Source organism: Arachis stenosperma, chromosome 6 (assembly GCF_014773155.1).
Source record: "Arachis stenosperma cultivar V10309 chromosome 6, arast.V10309.gnm1.PFL2, whole genome shotgun sequence".
Classification (NCBI taxonomy): Eukaryota; Viridiplantae; Streptophyta; class Magnoliopsida; order Fabales; family Fabaceae; genus Arachis; species Arachis stenosperma.
In genome coordinates this window covers 13,410,971-13,426,614 of record NC_080382.1, presented here as the reverse complement: position 1 = coordinate 13,426,614, position 15,644 = coordinate 13,410,971, and the positions used below count along the sequence as shown (strand labels likewise).

Sequence of the window (15,644 nt, the reverse complement as noted above, 5' to 3'; positions counted from 1 at the left end):
AAATCTTAAAAGGGAATCAAAAGAAAATGGCCTGACTTTGCCACTTCTATCCCCCACCTGCCTAAGATATGGTAAGCTCCACATGATTTCATATTTTTCTATTTTCTCATTTCACAAACCCACCCTTGCTGACATCACCTGTATCTCTTCTCCGGATTTTCTTGGGCCCCACTCTCTCTCTTACACATTCTTTTCTTCTTTTGCTTTCTTCCAACTTTCTAATTTCACAAACCCCATTTTCATTTTTTCCCCTCTCCCTCTTTTTCTCTCACATATATAAATTAAGCCCACCTCCCTCTCTCAACAACCTATAAATAAAATTAGGATTTTACTAAAACTATTAATTAAATTTTTTATAAAAAAAATAAAAATTTAAACTTTTAGTAATTTAGTAGTAATATAATTTTAACATTATAACACACATTTATTCCTCTATTCTATTCTTATTTGTTTTGGATAAAAAAAAAGTTATTATCATATTTTTTCTTTTGCATTGTTTGCCATGTAATTCAACATTAGCTTGGAAAAAATTTTATTTTGCAAGATTTGGGATGAAATCTGGTCGGATCTTGCTTTGTGGGATGGGGATTTTGGTGGGTCTTATTTCTTCAATACAAAGCTCTTAGCTTCTTCTTCTTCTTTTTCCCATCCTATCCCATCTTCCTCCCATAAACACAAAAGCCATTCCTTTCTTCCATTTCCAAAGGGAAAAGAAGAAAAACCGTTTTTTTAACACACCCACTTTCCCATTTCTTCATCACATCCTCTAATTCAGATCAAAGGTTCCAACTTTAATCTTTGCATAACCCTGAATTGGGAAGAAGCATAATGGGGATGGCTGCTGCAGCTGCTACAGAGTCACAGCAGTTTCATGTGTTGGCTGTTGATGACAGCCTCATAGATAGGAAGCTTATTGAGAGGCTCCTAAGAACTTCTTCTTACCAAGGTACACTCTTTTTTCCTAAATCAGACAACAATCTAAGAAAACAGAGAAACAAAATTGTACCCTTTTCCTTTTTTTTCTTCCTTACCTTTCTTATGTATGTGTCCTACTATGTTGTCTGAGTTGTGTGTTTTTACCTGAATTGGCAGTTACTACAGTTGATTCTGGGACCAAAGCTTTAGAATTTCTGGGCTTGCGTGAGAATGATGATGGCACCCCAAATACACCTTCTATTTCTCCTAACAATCATCAGGTACGGATATTAATTTCAATTTTGTTATTTTAAATTTTGAACCGTGGATCAGTATCAATGTTATTATCATTCTGGGACTCTGAAAAATTAAGGATTTGTTTTATTTGTAGGAGGTGGAGGTGAATATGGTTATAACAGATTACTGTATGCCTGGGATGACTGGCTATGATTTGCTCAAGAAAATCAAGGTATGGTTATGGTTTCTATTCCTGTCTCATCTCTTTTTCTCTTTCAGTCTTTCTCTGGCTAAGATTGTTTCTCCTTTTGCTTTTAAAGCAACAAGAATTTTCCATTTTGATACTGTGTATTCATCCCAATTTTCTGCTATTGCTGAAAGTTGTCAACTTGGAGTATAGTTTTTATTATCTCTTGGAATATTATTATTCCCATATATGCTTTTTTTTTTTTTTCCTTTTTTCTGTTTTCCACTCAAAACAAATCAGGATCACAATATGTTGCAAATATTTTCTTCCTAGAAAAGGCCATGCTTTTTTATCAGCTGGATTTGATTTGAGGAACAGGATTTGGTTTGGAAATGACTGAAATTTTCCATGGTCAATTATTTCAACTGGAACCAACAAACAAAGTTAAGAAATTTATAGGATTTTGTTCTGATTTTTTTTTTTTTTCAGGAATCTTCATCTCTTAGAAACATACCAGTGGTGATTATGTCATCTGAGAATGTGCCTTCAAGAATTAGCAGGTAATAGGGGAAGGGCTGAAGGAGTGTTTCAAACATTTCAATTTTGAGTCTTGTTTTTGGAGAGGAAAAGAAAAAAAATATATATATATTCTGATGAATCTATGGACAATGAAACAGATGCTTGGAGGAAGGAGCTGAAGAATTTTTCTTGAAGCCAGTGAGGCTTTCAGATTTGAATAGGCTCAAACCACATATAATGAAGAGGAGCAAGTTGAAAGATCAAGATCAAAAGCAAGTGATACCAGAAAAGATTGATACTTTATTAGAAGTTCAAAAGCAGCATCAACCACAAGAAGAAGCACAGCCACAAGTGCAACCAAATTTAGAACAACAACAACAACAACAACAATCACTGCAACAAAACAACAACAATAACAATAACAGCAGCAACAAGAGGAAGAGCATGGAGCAGAGCCTTTCACCAGAGACCACTGACAGAACTAGACCAAGATACAGTGGCATAGCCACTGTGGTATGATCATAAATAATCATTTTCATTGCCTACCAAAGTATAATTTTCTTGAGTTTCACAATGTAATTCTCTCTCATATAACTTCCTTTTTCTTTTTTCTCTTTTTTTTTTTTCACATTATGATTAACTTCAGTGTTGGTTGATATAGATCCTTATAGGAGTGTAGAAAGTTGTTTCCTGTACACATTTCATGGAAAATATTCCCTTCCAATTTTGTTTTCATATATTAAAAGGAAAAAAAGATCATATGAAGAGTAAGAAATCAGATGATAAATTTTGGGTCTAAATGAGTCTTGTTTACCAATTATCAGTTTGGTTGGAATATGGGACCAATTAGAACCTTTGAAAAAGGGATTTTGTTCCTACATAAGCTAAAGAAGTGTATGAAGAGTGTAAAGTTTTGTTTCATTAGGCAGGTGCATTAACAAGAAAGAAAATGGGATAACAATTAATGCAAAAAGAAAAATGGAAAATCGATTTAGTCACATTTATTTTCATGAATGAGTTTGGTGTACATAAAGTTCATTGTAAAAAGAGTATCCTTTTTACTATTTAGGAATCACAAATTTTTTTAGTGGCATGAGTTGGGGACGAAAGTTTATTTAGTAAACGAGGTGGAGATGGGATAAGAGTCGAGAATAGTTAAATAATAAGAGAAAGTCTAGGACAACATTTTTATTAAAATTTGGCAAACATTTAATCAGCAAAAAAAAAATTAGTAATTTTACATTATTGGAAGAAATTTCATACTATTAAAAACACCAATGATAACTAATTGATGGATATAAATTACAAAATTTATTGGCCTCCTAACACTTCTTAAATAATAATTTAGTTAAATATATTAAATTATTTAACGATTTTCATCTAACAGATTCAACTGTACCCGAGTTTTTTTTTTTTTCTTTCTTTATTTGAATCAAAAGAAAAATCAAAATGTCCAGATGTCCATTTTTCGTTTTTTTTTTTATGCCTAACAATCATATTTTGGGCCAAGGGTACTGTATTTTGGGCCAGATCGAGAGCCCATGTGTTTAATAACAACAATGTTCTACTGAGATAACGATCATTCCCAGTGAATGAGAACTGCGGATGCAAGTGTAATGGGCTAATGGCCCATTGGCCCCATAATTTTGTCAATTTATAGAAAATGAATTAAATATTAAATTTTACTTGTGCGCTATCCTAAGATGACATAAAAGAGGAGTTATATGTAACAGTTAACCCACTAATGTTACAATAGATAAAAGTTATTGTTATTAAGTATATTATCTTTAATGCAGGGATAAACTAAAATCAACAATGTTTTAAGATAGTAATGGGTGAAAGTTCTCCTCAGATAATATAATTATAGCTTAGAGCAGTTTCGTACTAGAAAAATACTCCTCAGATAATATTATTATAACTCAAAAAGTAATCTATTCGATGAGAAATAAAAGAGGAAAAATGGTAGATTATTATTAAGATAGATTTTGAAAAAGCCTTCAACAGATTAAAATGGTCTTTGATAAAGAATATTTTGATGGACATTGGTCTTCCTCATCACATTATTAATCTCATTGTTGAGTGCATTTCTACTGCTAGAATGAGAATCCTCTGAAATGGTGAAAAACTAGATGAATTTGTACCTTCCAGAGGTATTAGACAATAAGACCCTTTATCCCCTACATTTTTGTTCTGTGTGTGGAAAGACTCTCACAACTCATTGATGCAACAGTGGAGCATGGATTTTGGAAACCTATTCGCCTTACGAGTGATGTTCTAGATGTCTTCCACCTCTACGCAGAAGCAAATCTGGATTAGGTTGAGATTATTAATAGCTATCTTAATGCTTTTTGTAAGAGTTTTGATCAAAAAGTCAGTCAAGAAAAGACTCTAATTTTCTTCTTTAAAAATGTTGGCATTAATGTTAGAAACAACATCTCTGAAGCCTTTAATTTTTCAAGATCTGATGACTTAGGAAAATACTTGGGAGTGTCCTTGTATCATTCTAGAGTCTCGAAAAGATCTTTTAATAATTTCATTGACAATCTTAATACTATATTGAATTCCTAGAAAGTTTCTTCCCTTGCACTGGCCGGAAGAAATACTTTGGTGAAATCTGTTCTATCTTCTATTTCTTCGTATACTATGCAAATTGCCTTTTTACCTACAATTACCTGTAATGCTATTGATAAAAAAATGCAGGAACTTTCTGTGGGAAATTTCTAATGAATCTCGAAAAATTCGTCTTGTGAGTTGGAAGCAAATTGGCAATCCTAAGAAGAATGGTGGGCTCGGTATTCGACACGTTAGCACCCTCAACTATGCTTTTATGATGAAAGCTGGATGGGGTCTCATTGATAATAATGATGCCTTATGGGTTTGAGTTTTGCGAGCAAAGTATGATAGCGGGAATGATATTATCCTAAAGGTGGAACATAAACAAAATAGCTCTAACTTGTGAAAAGGAATTTGTGCCAACTGGTATAAGGTTGAGATGAACCATATCTGGCGTATTGGCAATGGATCAATGATAAATTTTTAGAATCACAATTGGGTTTCAAGCCTAGGGAGGCTTGATCACCTCACAAATAAGGTAAGTGAAGATATTGATTATTCTAGTAACCTCACAGATTTTCTTAATGTTACAGGATCTTGGAACGTGGATAGAGTCCATTAGATCTTGCCAGAAGAGGTGGTCTAGAGAATTGTGGCTCTTTCTCCTCCCTTTCCTTGGAAACCAGCCAACCATATTGCATGGGCTCCTTCCTCTGATGGAGCTTTCAGCTTTCGGTCTGCCTACCAAGTCTGTCAAGGCAAACAAAACAATCACAGGAGCCTATTCAGCTTGGTTTGGAGTTGGAAAGGCTTTGAGAGGATCCGCTCCTTTCTCTGGCTTGTTGCCCACAAAGCTATCCTCACCAATGTAGAACGGAAAAGGCGTCACCTCTCTCAAGATACTCGTTGCCCCCTTCTTCAACTCTAATGTAGATAGTTGTTTGTGTTAGGATTTGGTTGAATTAGTCCCACATTACTTAGGATAGCAAATGGAGTGGGTGGCCTAGGCTATAAATATGAGGCTAAGTTCTCCATTTATTTTTGCACCAGTCAGAAACACTTTAAGCTTGTATCTGATTTTTCTTTTCCTCTGTACTCTTTGATTAGAGAGTGTTGTGAGGTGTAGTTAGATATTTGCTTTGAGAGAGTGTGGGTGTACTGGGGTGCCAGTGTTAGAGAGAAAGAAGTCTATGTGTTGTAACAATTTTCACATAGTGATATTCTCTGGTTGTCATTTGACAACGGCTGTGGTTTTTTCTCCGGTAATTGGAGTTTCCACGTTAAATTCTTGTGTTGTGATTGTGTCTATTTTATTTCTCTGTCAAAGGTATTTTCTCAAGGGAGAATGGTGTCTTATTCCCAACAAGTGGTATCAGAGCTTCGGTTCGGTGGGATTTATTCTTAGTATGCTCTGTGGTTGCAGCCTAGTCTGACCTTCCACATTAGAAAAAAATTTTGTCTTGTGGCTTGAGGTTGATCTTTGGTTGCTGTTGTTGTTGCTGGAAGGCAATATGACACTGTGAGAGTGCAGTTTGGAAAGGTTCTGGCTAAGGAAAGACTTTGTATTTAAGTGTGTCCATTGTGACCCACCTCTTTTTCCTGGGGACCCTTTCTAGTGCACGGTCTACAGTTGAGTTATACTATTCTAGTATACGGTTGCAACAATGTCAGGATATTCAAGTGATGTGAAGCTTGAAATAGAGAAATTTGATGGAAGAATCAATTTTGGCTTGTGGCAAATACAAGTCAAGGATGTGTTGATACAATCAGGTTTGCACAAGGCGTAGAAGACAAAAAGTATCCTCATGGTATTACCGCACTGCCATGGATAAGGATAAGTTGTGGCAATCGGGTCCACAATTGCACACGGGCATTGGTTGGCGTTGAGATGCAAGGTGTGTGGCGGAGTTAGGTCGATGGCTGAAGAACTTCCAGGAAAAGTCAATTTGGAAGTTGCACCATGAATTTTCAGCAAGGTTTCGATCTGTACCAAGGCGAAATGCTTGGAGTGGTCTAATTCCAAGTGAGTATACTTTCATGGAGGAGTATGATAGTTCTCTGAACTATGATTGTCGGTATATACAATGGCAGCAAAGAATTGTCGGTGTTGACAATGGAAGCTGAAGATGTGTGACTATTTCAATTAAGGTGGAGATTGTTAGGATTTGGTTGAATTAGTCCCACATTACTTAGGATAGCAAATGGAGTGGGTGGCCTAGGCTATAAATATGAAGCTAAGTTCTCCATTTGTTTTTGCACCAGTCAGAAACACTTTAAGCTTGTATCTGATTTTTCTTTTTCTCTGTACTCTTTGATTAGAGAGTGTTGTGAGGTGTAGTTAGATATTTACTTTGAGAGAGTGTGGGTGTACTGTGGTGCCGGTGTTAGAGAGAAAGAAGTCTATGTATTGTAACAATTTTCACATAGTGATATTCTGTGGTTGTCATTTGACAACAGCCGTGGTTTTTTCTCCGGTAATTGGAGTTTCCACGTTAAATTCTTGTGTTGTGATTGTGTCTATTTTATTTCTCTATCAAAGGTATTTTCTCAAGGGGAAATGGTGTCTTATTTCCAACAGTTTGGAAGTAAACTTAGATTGTCCTAGCAACTGGTCCTGCATTTTTGGTGTCACAATAAATTTATCTTTGAAGTCAAAATTATTCCTACCGCCTTGGCTGTTCAGCAGATAAGAGCTTGATTTGATGAGATCATGAAAATTAAGTCTTACAAGACCAGGAATTTCATTAATCCCACATCTCAGCACCTCATTAGATGGATACCTCCACCGGAAAAGATTTTGAAGCTGAATGTTGATGGCTTCTTTCGAGCTCACCTAAATAACATTGCTTGTAGAGCATTAGTCAGAGACCATTTGGGGCGTTTCATGATGGGCTTCTCCTACAATCTGGGCAATTGTTCCATAACTCACGCATAACTTTGGAGAATGACTCGTGGTCTGCAAATCGCCAATGCCCAGAACTACATGACCCTAATTATAGAAACCGATTCTGCTTCGGCCCTCCAGTTCATGCGTAACGGGTGCCCTGCTAAACATCCCTGTGCTCCTATTGTTGAAGACTTTCGCATTCAGACCAAAGAAATTGCTCATCTCACTTGGTTTCACTCCCTTCGAAAAGCTAACTCAGTGGCGGACGCTCTTGCTAAGAAGGGACAATCCCTTCCGCTCAAACTTCATATTTTTTATGCTACTCCACCAGATATTTCTTTAGCTTTGAATTTTGACTGTATGTGATCTTTCCATGTAAGAGGTCCTGATTTTACCTTTTGTTCTTTTTGTTCTTGTTTTGTTCTTGTTGTTCGGGGTCCTTGACCCCAGTTCACCAAAAACAAATAAATATTATCTTTATATTATTTCTACAAATACATATATGTCATATTGTCATGTGTCTAATAATTATACATTGATTATAAATATATTCTATTATTTTTGAAAATATTATCACATCTATCTATATATACTATTTAACTTGTATATTTTCTCTGGTAGAAAAAAATCTCTTATATACTATTTAGTCTATATTTTTAAGATTATAATGTCTTTCTCACTTACATAACTAATATTTTTATGAGATGAATTTATTTAATTAGTCTCAGTAGTTCTTGTTATTCTCCTTTTTATTTGTAATTTTTATCCTCTCTTTTTTTTTTCCATTTAATTTTGATATAGAGAACACCATATGATAAATTCCATACATCTTCAAATAAAAATAATTAACCTTAAAATAATTTTAGTGTTTTTTTGGACATCATTAAAAACAATAAAAAAAGATTTTTTAAATTTTTAATGTGTTTGACAAATTTATAATAATAAAAATAAAAACACTAGAAAAAAAATCTTTTTTGAGAAGTTACAATTTATATTTTTTTTAAAAGATCTTTTTTTCTTAAAAAAAGATGTTTTTCACATAATAAATGAATAAAAAATACTTTTATTTTATTTTATCTAAACATAATTAATAAATAAAAAGATCTTCTAAAAAAATATTATTTAAAAAAAGATATTTTTTGAGAATGACGTTCAAACAACCCTTAATCTCAACTTAATATAGATTCTAACATATATACAAGAGATAATATTATTTCAATCAACGATCCTTCGTCATAAAACCACAACAATCATAACCTTCTAACATTCATCACAAAAAATTTCAAGTAAATTAAGAAAAGGAGATTAAATCAAAAAAATCACTTTTAATATTTAATAAAATTATTTATACAAAATACTGAATTTAAGAGATACAATTTTATCTCATATCGTGATGCAGAATATAAAAAAAAAGTGCAGAGAATAGAAAAAAAAAAGAATAACATCTAAATATACAATAGTTCGTCCACAAAATATAATATGATCTACATTTAGTCTTGATTATAATAATGGTAAAATTTTTGTTATGATCAATATATATTACAAACATCAATTTTAAAAGACTCACTTTTTTAAAGTGTACCTAAACTATTTTAAATTTAATAAATCACTTAAGTGTTAACTCAACTTGTTAAAAAGAACTAAGTACATGCTAAAAAACTAAGAACTAACCCAGTACGTTTTTGAAATCAAACTTAAACAAAGATTAAATGATTTTTCTATGCACTACTCTTTTTACTTTTTATATCTCTCAAAATAAAATTAAATCTAGACAAAAAAAAAGTATGAACGTATTTAAATTGGATTGGTTTAGTGATTAGCTCACTAGTTTGTGAAGGATTTGAATCCCTTTTTATGCATGCATCAATCTATTGGTATTTGGCCACCAGCAAACTATTAAATGGAGTTCTGATCTGTGACGAATTAGTTTTTACATTACTCAGTTGAAAAATACCTTGGAAAATTGAAAAAAAAACAAGGAGCCAAAAACTATTTGTATAATATGCAATATGCATGAAAATGGTTTCTTATTCCTTAGATGAAATTTTCTTTTATAGAGCTTAATATATTCTCTTTAATGTTTGAATAATTTTTTTATCTCTTCCTCTCGTAATCATCATCTAATTGCCGCATCAAAATGCCGCGCTTCCGCTCCCATACAGCCCCGCCACGACGCTGACGCCCTGTCGCAACGCCAGCTTGAGGCAGAGACTCTGATTCCGACACTAACGCAAATTTTTTAACATCAACCCCAAATTCATGTGGAGCAGTTAAAAGCCAGAAAAGAGAGACGACAGCGTGGCAAAACGATACCACTGAAGAGAAGGAGAAGCGACAAGTTCAGGTGAAACTAGGAAGAGCAGAGGCGTTGCAAAACCAGGAAGCCACATCGGTGGAAGCGAGTTGATCATGGAGGTAGATTTTTTGAAGAGTAGCCATGTTGCATTCTCAGTAGATCTCAGTGTCTTTGTGGCAGGCCACAGCGGCAGGGCAGTCATGAACACCACGGATGAGCAGTGGGAGCCATGAGGATCAAATGCAAGCTCCGGCGATGACAGGTCACAGCAGAAACACATGAGCTACAATAAAGGATAAAGTCAGGTCCAGGATGGGTAGGAATTAGTTTTCTGTTTGTTTGTATGAATTGAGTGGGTTTGAAATTTAAATTTAAATTTAAATAATTAAATATAAATGTTTAATTTTTAAAATAATTAAATAATTCTAATCCTAAAATAGTATATTTTTGTTTTTTATAATTAAACTAAAATGAGCTGTGTTCTTTTTAAAATTAATTAATTTTTTAATTCAAATTAAATAACTTTAATCTTAAAAAGTAATAAAATCTTTTAAATATAAATTTTTAAATCTTTCAAACAATTAAACAACTCTTATCTTAAAAAAATATTTTTATCTTTTTAAAATTAATTAAAAAAATTAATTACTTTTTTATAATTAAATTAAATTTTAATTAAATTAAATAAATTTAATATTAAAAGATATTTTAGTTTTTAAAATTAATGATAAAAAATGTTTCTTTTAATTTTTTAGTTTTTTTATTTATTTTTTATTATTATAATTTTGTAATAATTTAATATCAACTCAAAATAAAATAAATTCAAATTAAAACAATAATACGAGAAGATTGTAACTAAACAAAATTTTAATGTTTGTTTCAAGTCACTAAAAAAAAAATTCAATGTTCTTTTTTTTTTCTTCTTGATTAGGGAATACTAAAACTCTTCCTCTATATATATTTTCTCTTTCTTATAATTAAAGAGTATTAAAATTTCATATTACTTTTAAGTTTTAAGTATCACGTGCCTTGTTTAATTGTAGAGTATAGTAGCTGTTTAATTACTTAAGAATGTAATTTTTGGAAGGTATATCTTGCGGTCTTGATTGTACAATATCTTTTTAAATTTGATTTGATATCTTTTTAATATTATTGTTTTGCATAATTCTGATTGGTCATTCTTGATTGTTTTTACATTACTCATCATAATAATTAATTGTATTAAAAAATTTTCAATTATGTTTGTCATAAAAAAAAGTGACATATACAAACATTTTTTTGCTAAACTTTGTACTAATTTAATTAGACTTTGTTAAAAGATATTTATATATATAGTATCACTCTTTTACTCATAAAATCTTTAGAAATTATATCTTTTAAGTGATTTGAAATTTGTAATAATTAAAAAATGTAGAAGAATAATTTGATTCAGTAAAAAAAAAAATTAGAGGATCAATTTGGAAGACTGTTGAAAAATCTAACTCGAATTTGTATTTTGTTAAAATTTTATCAAATTATCTTAAAAAAAATTGACATTGTCAATTCCACCAACATCCGTACGAATCTAGAGGCGAGAATAAAAGGGGCATACGGTGATACTGTTTTGAAATTCGAAGAGAACCAACAACTACGTGAATTGACGATACTACCCCTGGCCCACTCCCCCAGGAACAAATGATTAAACAATAATAGCTTTGGGAAAAAGAAAAAAAGAATTGAAATTTTAAGAACAAGTGCTATCCTACTGCTGCAGCCATCAACGATCGACAACACCAACCTCCGCCGTAAGAAAAAGCAACACCGCATACATACATAACATAACATACCTCTCTTTTTCCCTAATTCAGGTCAAAACCCTAATCCCCTTTCAGCTCCTTCGTTCAATTCATCCTTGCTTAGATTCTTCGAATTTTTTTTAAAAAATACTTGGTTTTAGCTTTTTGTTTTTTGGTTCTATTCTGATCATAGGGTTCGTGATCCCGGAATTGGATTCTCGTGTATCTTTGTTCCCTTTGTTTGATCCCACCCATTCCACTAAAGCTTCAATATTTAATTATTTTTCTTCTTGATTGGTTTGCGTGTTTGTTTCGTTGGAGTAGTAGGGGCCTTTGAATTTGTTACCCTTTGTATTTCGTGTTTTATTTTTGTTCGTTTTTTTTTTTCTAATGAATATGGGTTCTCAATTCTGATAGTATGGCTTACCTTGTGTGTTTCGCTGTGTGGGGGTGGTGGTGAGGTTTTGAGACTTTTTCCCCCTTTATTCCCATTACACCTCCTCTGTTTTCGTGCTTGGTTTTGGTTTTTCTATGCATTGAAATTTGAACCTTGTTTTTTACGTGATTGTTCTTTCTGCAGGTACTTGTGAAAAAGGTGTATTTTGGGAACTCCCCATATGTCAAGCGGATCCGTGAGACGGGTCTCCCGTCAAGATATTCAGCTTGTAAGTTGGGAAAATTATCCTTTAAAAGAAAATATGGGATTCTGGGGACGAGATGAATGATTCTTTATGATTCTTGAAGGGGCTTTACTTCCATTAATGCTTGTTTGGCTAGGACAAAATCTGCTTTGGTGATCATAAGATATTTTATTACAAACTAGCTTAACATGATTTCTTGTTACAATTATGAAAAACTAATAGGATATTATTTTCATTAAGTATGTTAATTTAGAGTAATAGCATATTATAAGGGGATTGGTTATCTGTGGCTTTATGTAATTTGAGATTTCTATTGAATGAGGTCTTAATATTTTAGATTTGGATTAACTGATTATCCTGTTGAATAGTAAGTTTTGCTTAGGATTAACATGTGGTTTGGACCTCTCTTCCAATCTGCTCCCTTTTCTCTCTTCCAAATCTTTCACTATTCCCTTCAATGTTAAGTTCAAATTATAAATTCGAGGTATTTTGCTACTCATGATTTGGGTTTTATTTACCTCATTGCAGGTTCAAAATCTAATTGAACGATGCTTACAACTATATATGAGCCAGAAAGAAGTAGTGGACACACTACTAAAGCAAGCCAAAATAGAGCCTGGTTTCACAGAATTGGGTAAGGAAAGCTTTGTTCTATGCTATGATTTTTGTTTGCTTGTATCATACTCCACGTAACTCGGCAGCATACTTTCTTATGTCTTATAGAAGTATTTAACATGATTAGCATCTCTCATGGATATTTCATAATAGATGTTTTTGTTCTTTTTGAGTTATGATTGTCAAACTTGGTGTTGCTAGCTTCTTCTGTTCTGATTAAGGTCTTAGTTTCAGTATCATTTTATATGTGCAAATACTAACCATAGAATTGCAGTTCAGCTTGGGAAGGGAAGGCAGTCTGTTTAGTTTGTTTCCTCCCCTACCCAATATTTTGATAATTTTTTCATTTCTCTTGTAAAAGAACAGTGGTTTTGACCATCAGTTGCCGTTGATTTTGCTTTTTATATTGTGAATTGGGCATTGGAATAAAAAGGCCAACATCGCCTTCGAAGTTTCATCTTATTTTATTTCACATTTCTTTCAGTTTGGCAAAAGCTTGAAGAAGAGAACCAAGAGTTTTTCCAGGCCTATTATTTAAGGTTGATGTTGAAGCAGCAAATCATGCAGTTCAACAGGTTGTTGGAGCAACAGGTGGAATTAATGCATATTTCCCCAACTGTTGTTGCATCTCTACCTACCTCAAATGGGACACATATCCCCACAGTGGCATCACTACCTGTGTCTAATGGGTCACATGTCACTGCTGTTTCATCACTATCTACCTCTAATGGTTCACATATCCCTGCAAGTAAGTATATATTTTCATCACATTCTTGCCATCCCTCTTGGGTTTAAGATTTTTTTCGAGTCTTATAAATGCCACACTAGTAAATAGTATATTCCTTCAGCATTTTCCCTAACACATAATGTCTTGGTTGTTTAAGGCATGAGAAATATGGGGGCGAATTGTCTCAGTTATGTAAAATTAGGTGGTGATGGAGTGGACCTATGATCATACACAGCCTTTCATGTCCCAGATTCTAGATCCTCCTCACACCTTACAGCCTTAAATCCACCATGCCATGCACAAGTTTCCAACAGTGTTCTCCCAATACAATACAGGGAATGGATGTTAATGGTTGATTGTGTTTTTAATTACTAGGTTTAACAAGGGAAATGATAGACAATAGCTTGATGGCATCAAATATGTATAATAGAATTAGGTTCTTCATGCAACCTCAACTAAGTCAATCTTCACATAAAAGTATATTCTGTTTTGGTACAAACTTTATTGGGCGGCAATATTTTAGATACGAAAATGAGGAAGCTCTGTTCATAGAAGGAAAAAAATTATCTGATTATTTTATAGTGGAAATGAGTTTCCTGGAACATAAAAGAGACTTATAAAGTACTTTGAGTTGTGTGTGTACTTTATACTTTTTAAGAGAATTATCTGATTCTTTTATAGTTGAAAGTGAATATCCACAGATCTTGCCTGTATACATTTAAAATTCAGTGTGTACTATTAGCCCTGTAGCAAGGAACATTCGAGAGTAACTGAGGGGTTAAATTGATGGGAGTGATGCTACTCGCTTTATTGTTCGAAGATTTTGTTTTCTTTTTCTTTTTAAATGTTTGCAACCTTTTTTTTAATTGGTAACAAATGCAATTTCATTTTACAGTGCCTCAGAATCCCACTTGTTACGCTGCGGAGCGAGCCCAAGCAGGTTTGAAGCTGGAAAATATGCAACATCCAGTTGATTCTGGTTTATCTAATGTTTTTAATAATGGTGGATCAACACTCCATCCAAGTATGCATGCTGCAGTTAATATGTCTGCCCCTGGCAATAGGATAAATGGTCCTCCAAGCATGATTTCTGCTCAATCCTCTAACATGGGGTCGATACAAGGAATTAATGGAGGGATGATCAAATCCGAACCTGGATATTCAGGTTGTTCTGCTTACATGTTTGGCACTGAGGGAAGTGTCCTGGATGCACGCCCGACTATTGGTGATGCTTCGGTTACATCATTCCCCAATGTCGAATCCAACTCACAACCTCTAAATGAGGCAGTCCTGGATCCAGAAACTTCTTCATATGGATTTTTAGGGCTGATTCCTAGAAATTTTAGCCTTTCAGACCTGACTGCACATTTTTCTCAGAGTTCTGGTATGTACTCTTGTGTTTGTGTGGGTTATGCATGTTTACTATTTCCATATTCATCATCAACAATGTATAATACGAGATGTTCATCGTTAAAATGGAAGTCAATTTGTTTAAGTTTTAACCGGGTTTTTAGTCTATTATCTGCAAGTTTTATACCCACAAATCTTAAATTGGATTAATCATTGGAGCTGATAGTTACATTCTTATTTGTCAGATATACTGGAGAGCTATCCTAGGTCACCCTTCCTTGCTGCTGATAATGAGAACTTCCTTGAAAGAGGAGAACAAGGTAAGAAACAACTCCCCTTCGTCTACAATCTATTGCTTTATGGTTCAATGCTGACACCACTCTTTTGTTGATGGCTTGATGCTGAAGTAGACAATAACAGGCTGGATTCCATATCAGAAGGCTTGAGTTATGAAGTTGAAGATTTTGGAAGTGAATAATAGACAACACAATACTTTGAGATGTTGTTCACTTCCCTTTAAAGGGATCAAGTTATGTCATGAAGTGAAACTGAATCAAGATGTGCTATTTAAGTTACCATTTTGGCCATACAACTCATAATTGTTTATGTTGCCTGCAGGTTGAACAGACTCCATAGATTAATGTTTATTGTACATAAAAGATTTAGAGGTTTTGAAATTTTAACTCCTTGGTGTGAACAGAACAGATGCATCGGTGTGTAGAAAGTTTAACTTTGCCTCATTTTATAGTGATGAAAATTGAAATATGGAATGCTTGCATGGAAAGGAAGCATGGTGCAAATAAATAATGAATCTTACTCTCTCGATATTTCCCCTCCTTTGTGGCTTGCATACAATGGTTTTCTTGTAAATTGTATTGATATTAAGTAGAATTGTGGGGTATTTTATATTTCAGTTTCTTTTATTTATTTATTTATGTGTTTTGG

At 33.4% G+C, this 15,644-nt stretch overlaps 2 protein-coding genes across 5 annotated transcripts; both read left to right on the top strand.

Annotated features, from left to right (window-relative positions):
• The first annotated feature begins 279 nt into the window (after positions 1–279).
• LOC130932505 (two-component response regulator ARR8) lies at positions 280–2,658 on the top strand. Its single transcript, XM_057861832.1, has 5 exons — positions 280–946; positions 1,093–1,196; positions 1,307–1,384; positions 1,829–1,899; positions 2,017–2,658. The coding sequence occupies exons 1-5, from the start codon at positions 829–831 to the stop codon at positions 2,375–2,377; spliced, it is 732 nt and encodes a 243-aa protein (XP_057717815.1). The 5' UTR covers positions 280–828; the 3' UTR covers positions 2,378–2,658.
• Positions 2,659–11,209: 8,551 nt separating this feature from the next.
• On the top strand, positions 11,210–15,376 carry LOC130936090 (uncharacterized). Of its 4 annotated transcripts, none has more exons than XM_057866074.1 (7): positions 11,210–11,438; positions 11,947–12,031; positions 12,536–12,641; positions 13,107–13,370; positions 14,245–14,733; positions 14,945–15,019; positions 15,107–15,376. In XM_057866074.1, the coding sequence occupies exons 2-7, from the start codon at positions 11,984–11,986 to the stop codon at positions 15,175–15,177; spliced, it is 1,053 nt and encodes a 350-aa protein (XP_057722057.1). In that variant the 5' UTR covers positions 11,210–11,438; positions 11,947–11,983; the 3' UTR covers positions 15,178–15,376. The 4 variants fall into 4 exon arrangements, with proteins under 4 accessions (XP_057722057.1, XP_057722059.1, XP_057722061.1 ...); XM_057866076.1 differs by having other exon boundaries at positions 11,283–11,375; XM_057866078.1 differs by having other exon boundaries at positions 11,284–11,438; positions 15,110–15,376.
• Positions 15,377–15,644: the final 268 nt, after the last annotated feature.

Excerpts from the sequence above, each read along its gene's own strand:
- LOC130932505 (XM_057861832.1), top strand. The coding sequence starts at position 829 with ATGGGGATGGCTGCTGCAGCTGCTACAGAGTCACAGCAGTTTCATGTG. Across the intron at positions 947-1,092 it reads AAGAACTTCTTCTTACCAAG|TTACTACAGTTGATTCTGGG; the intron begins GTACACTCTTTT and ends CTGAATTGGCAG. Across the intron at positions 1,197-1,306 it reads TTTCTCCTAACAATCATCAG|GAGGTGGAGGTGAATATGGT; the intron begins GTACGGATATTA and ends TTTTATTTGTAG.
- LOC130936090 (XM_057866074.1), top strand. The coding sequence starts at position 11,984 with ATGTCAAGCGGATCCGTGAGACGGGTCTCCCGTCAAGATATTCAGCTT. Across the intron at positions 14,734-14,944 it reads ACATTTTTCTCAGAGTTCTG|ATATACTGGAGAGCTATCCT; the intron begins GTATGTACTCTT and ends CTTATTTGTCAG. Across the intron at positions 15,020-15,106 it reads CCTTGAAAGAGGAGAACAAG|TAGACAATAACAGGCTGGAT; the intron begins GTAAGAAACAAC and ends TTGATGCTGAAG.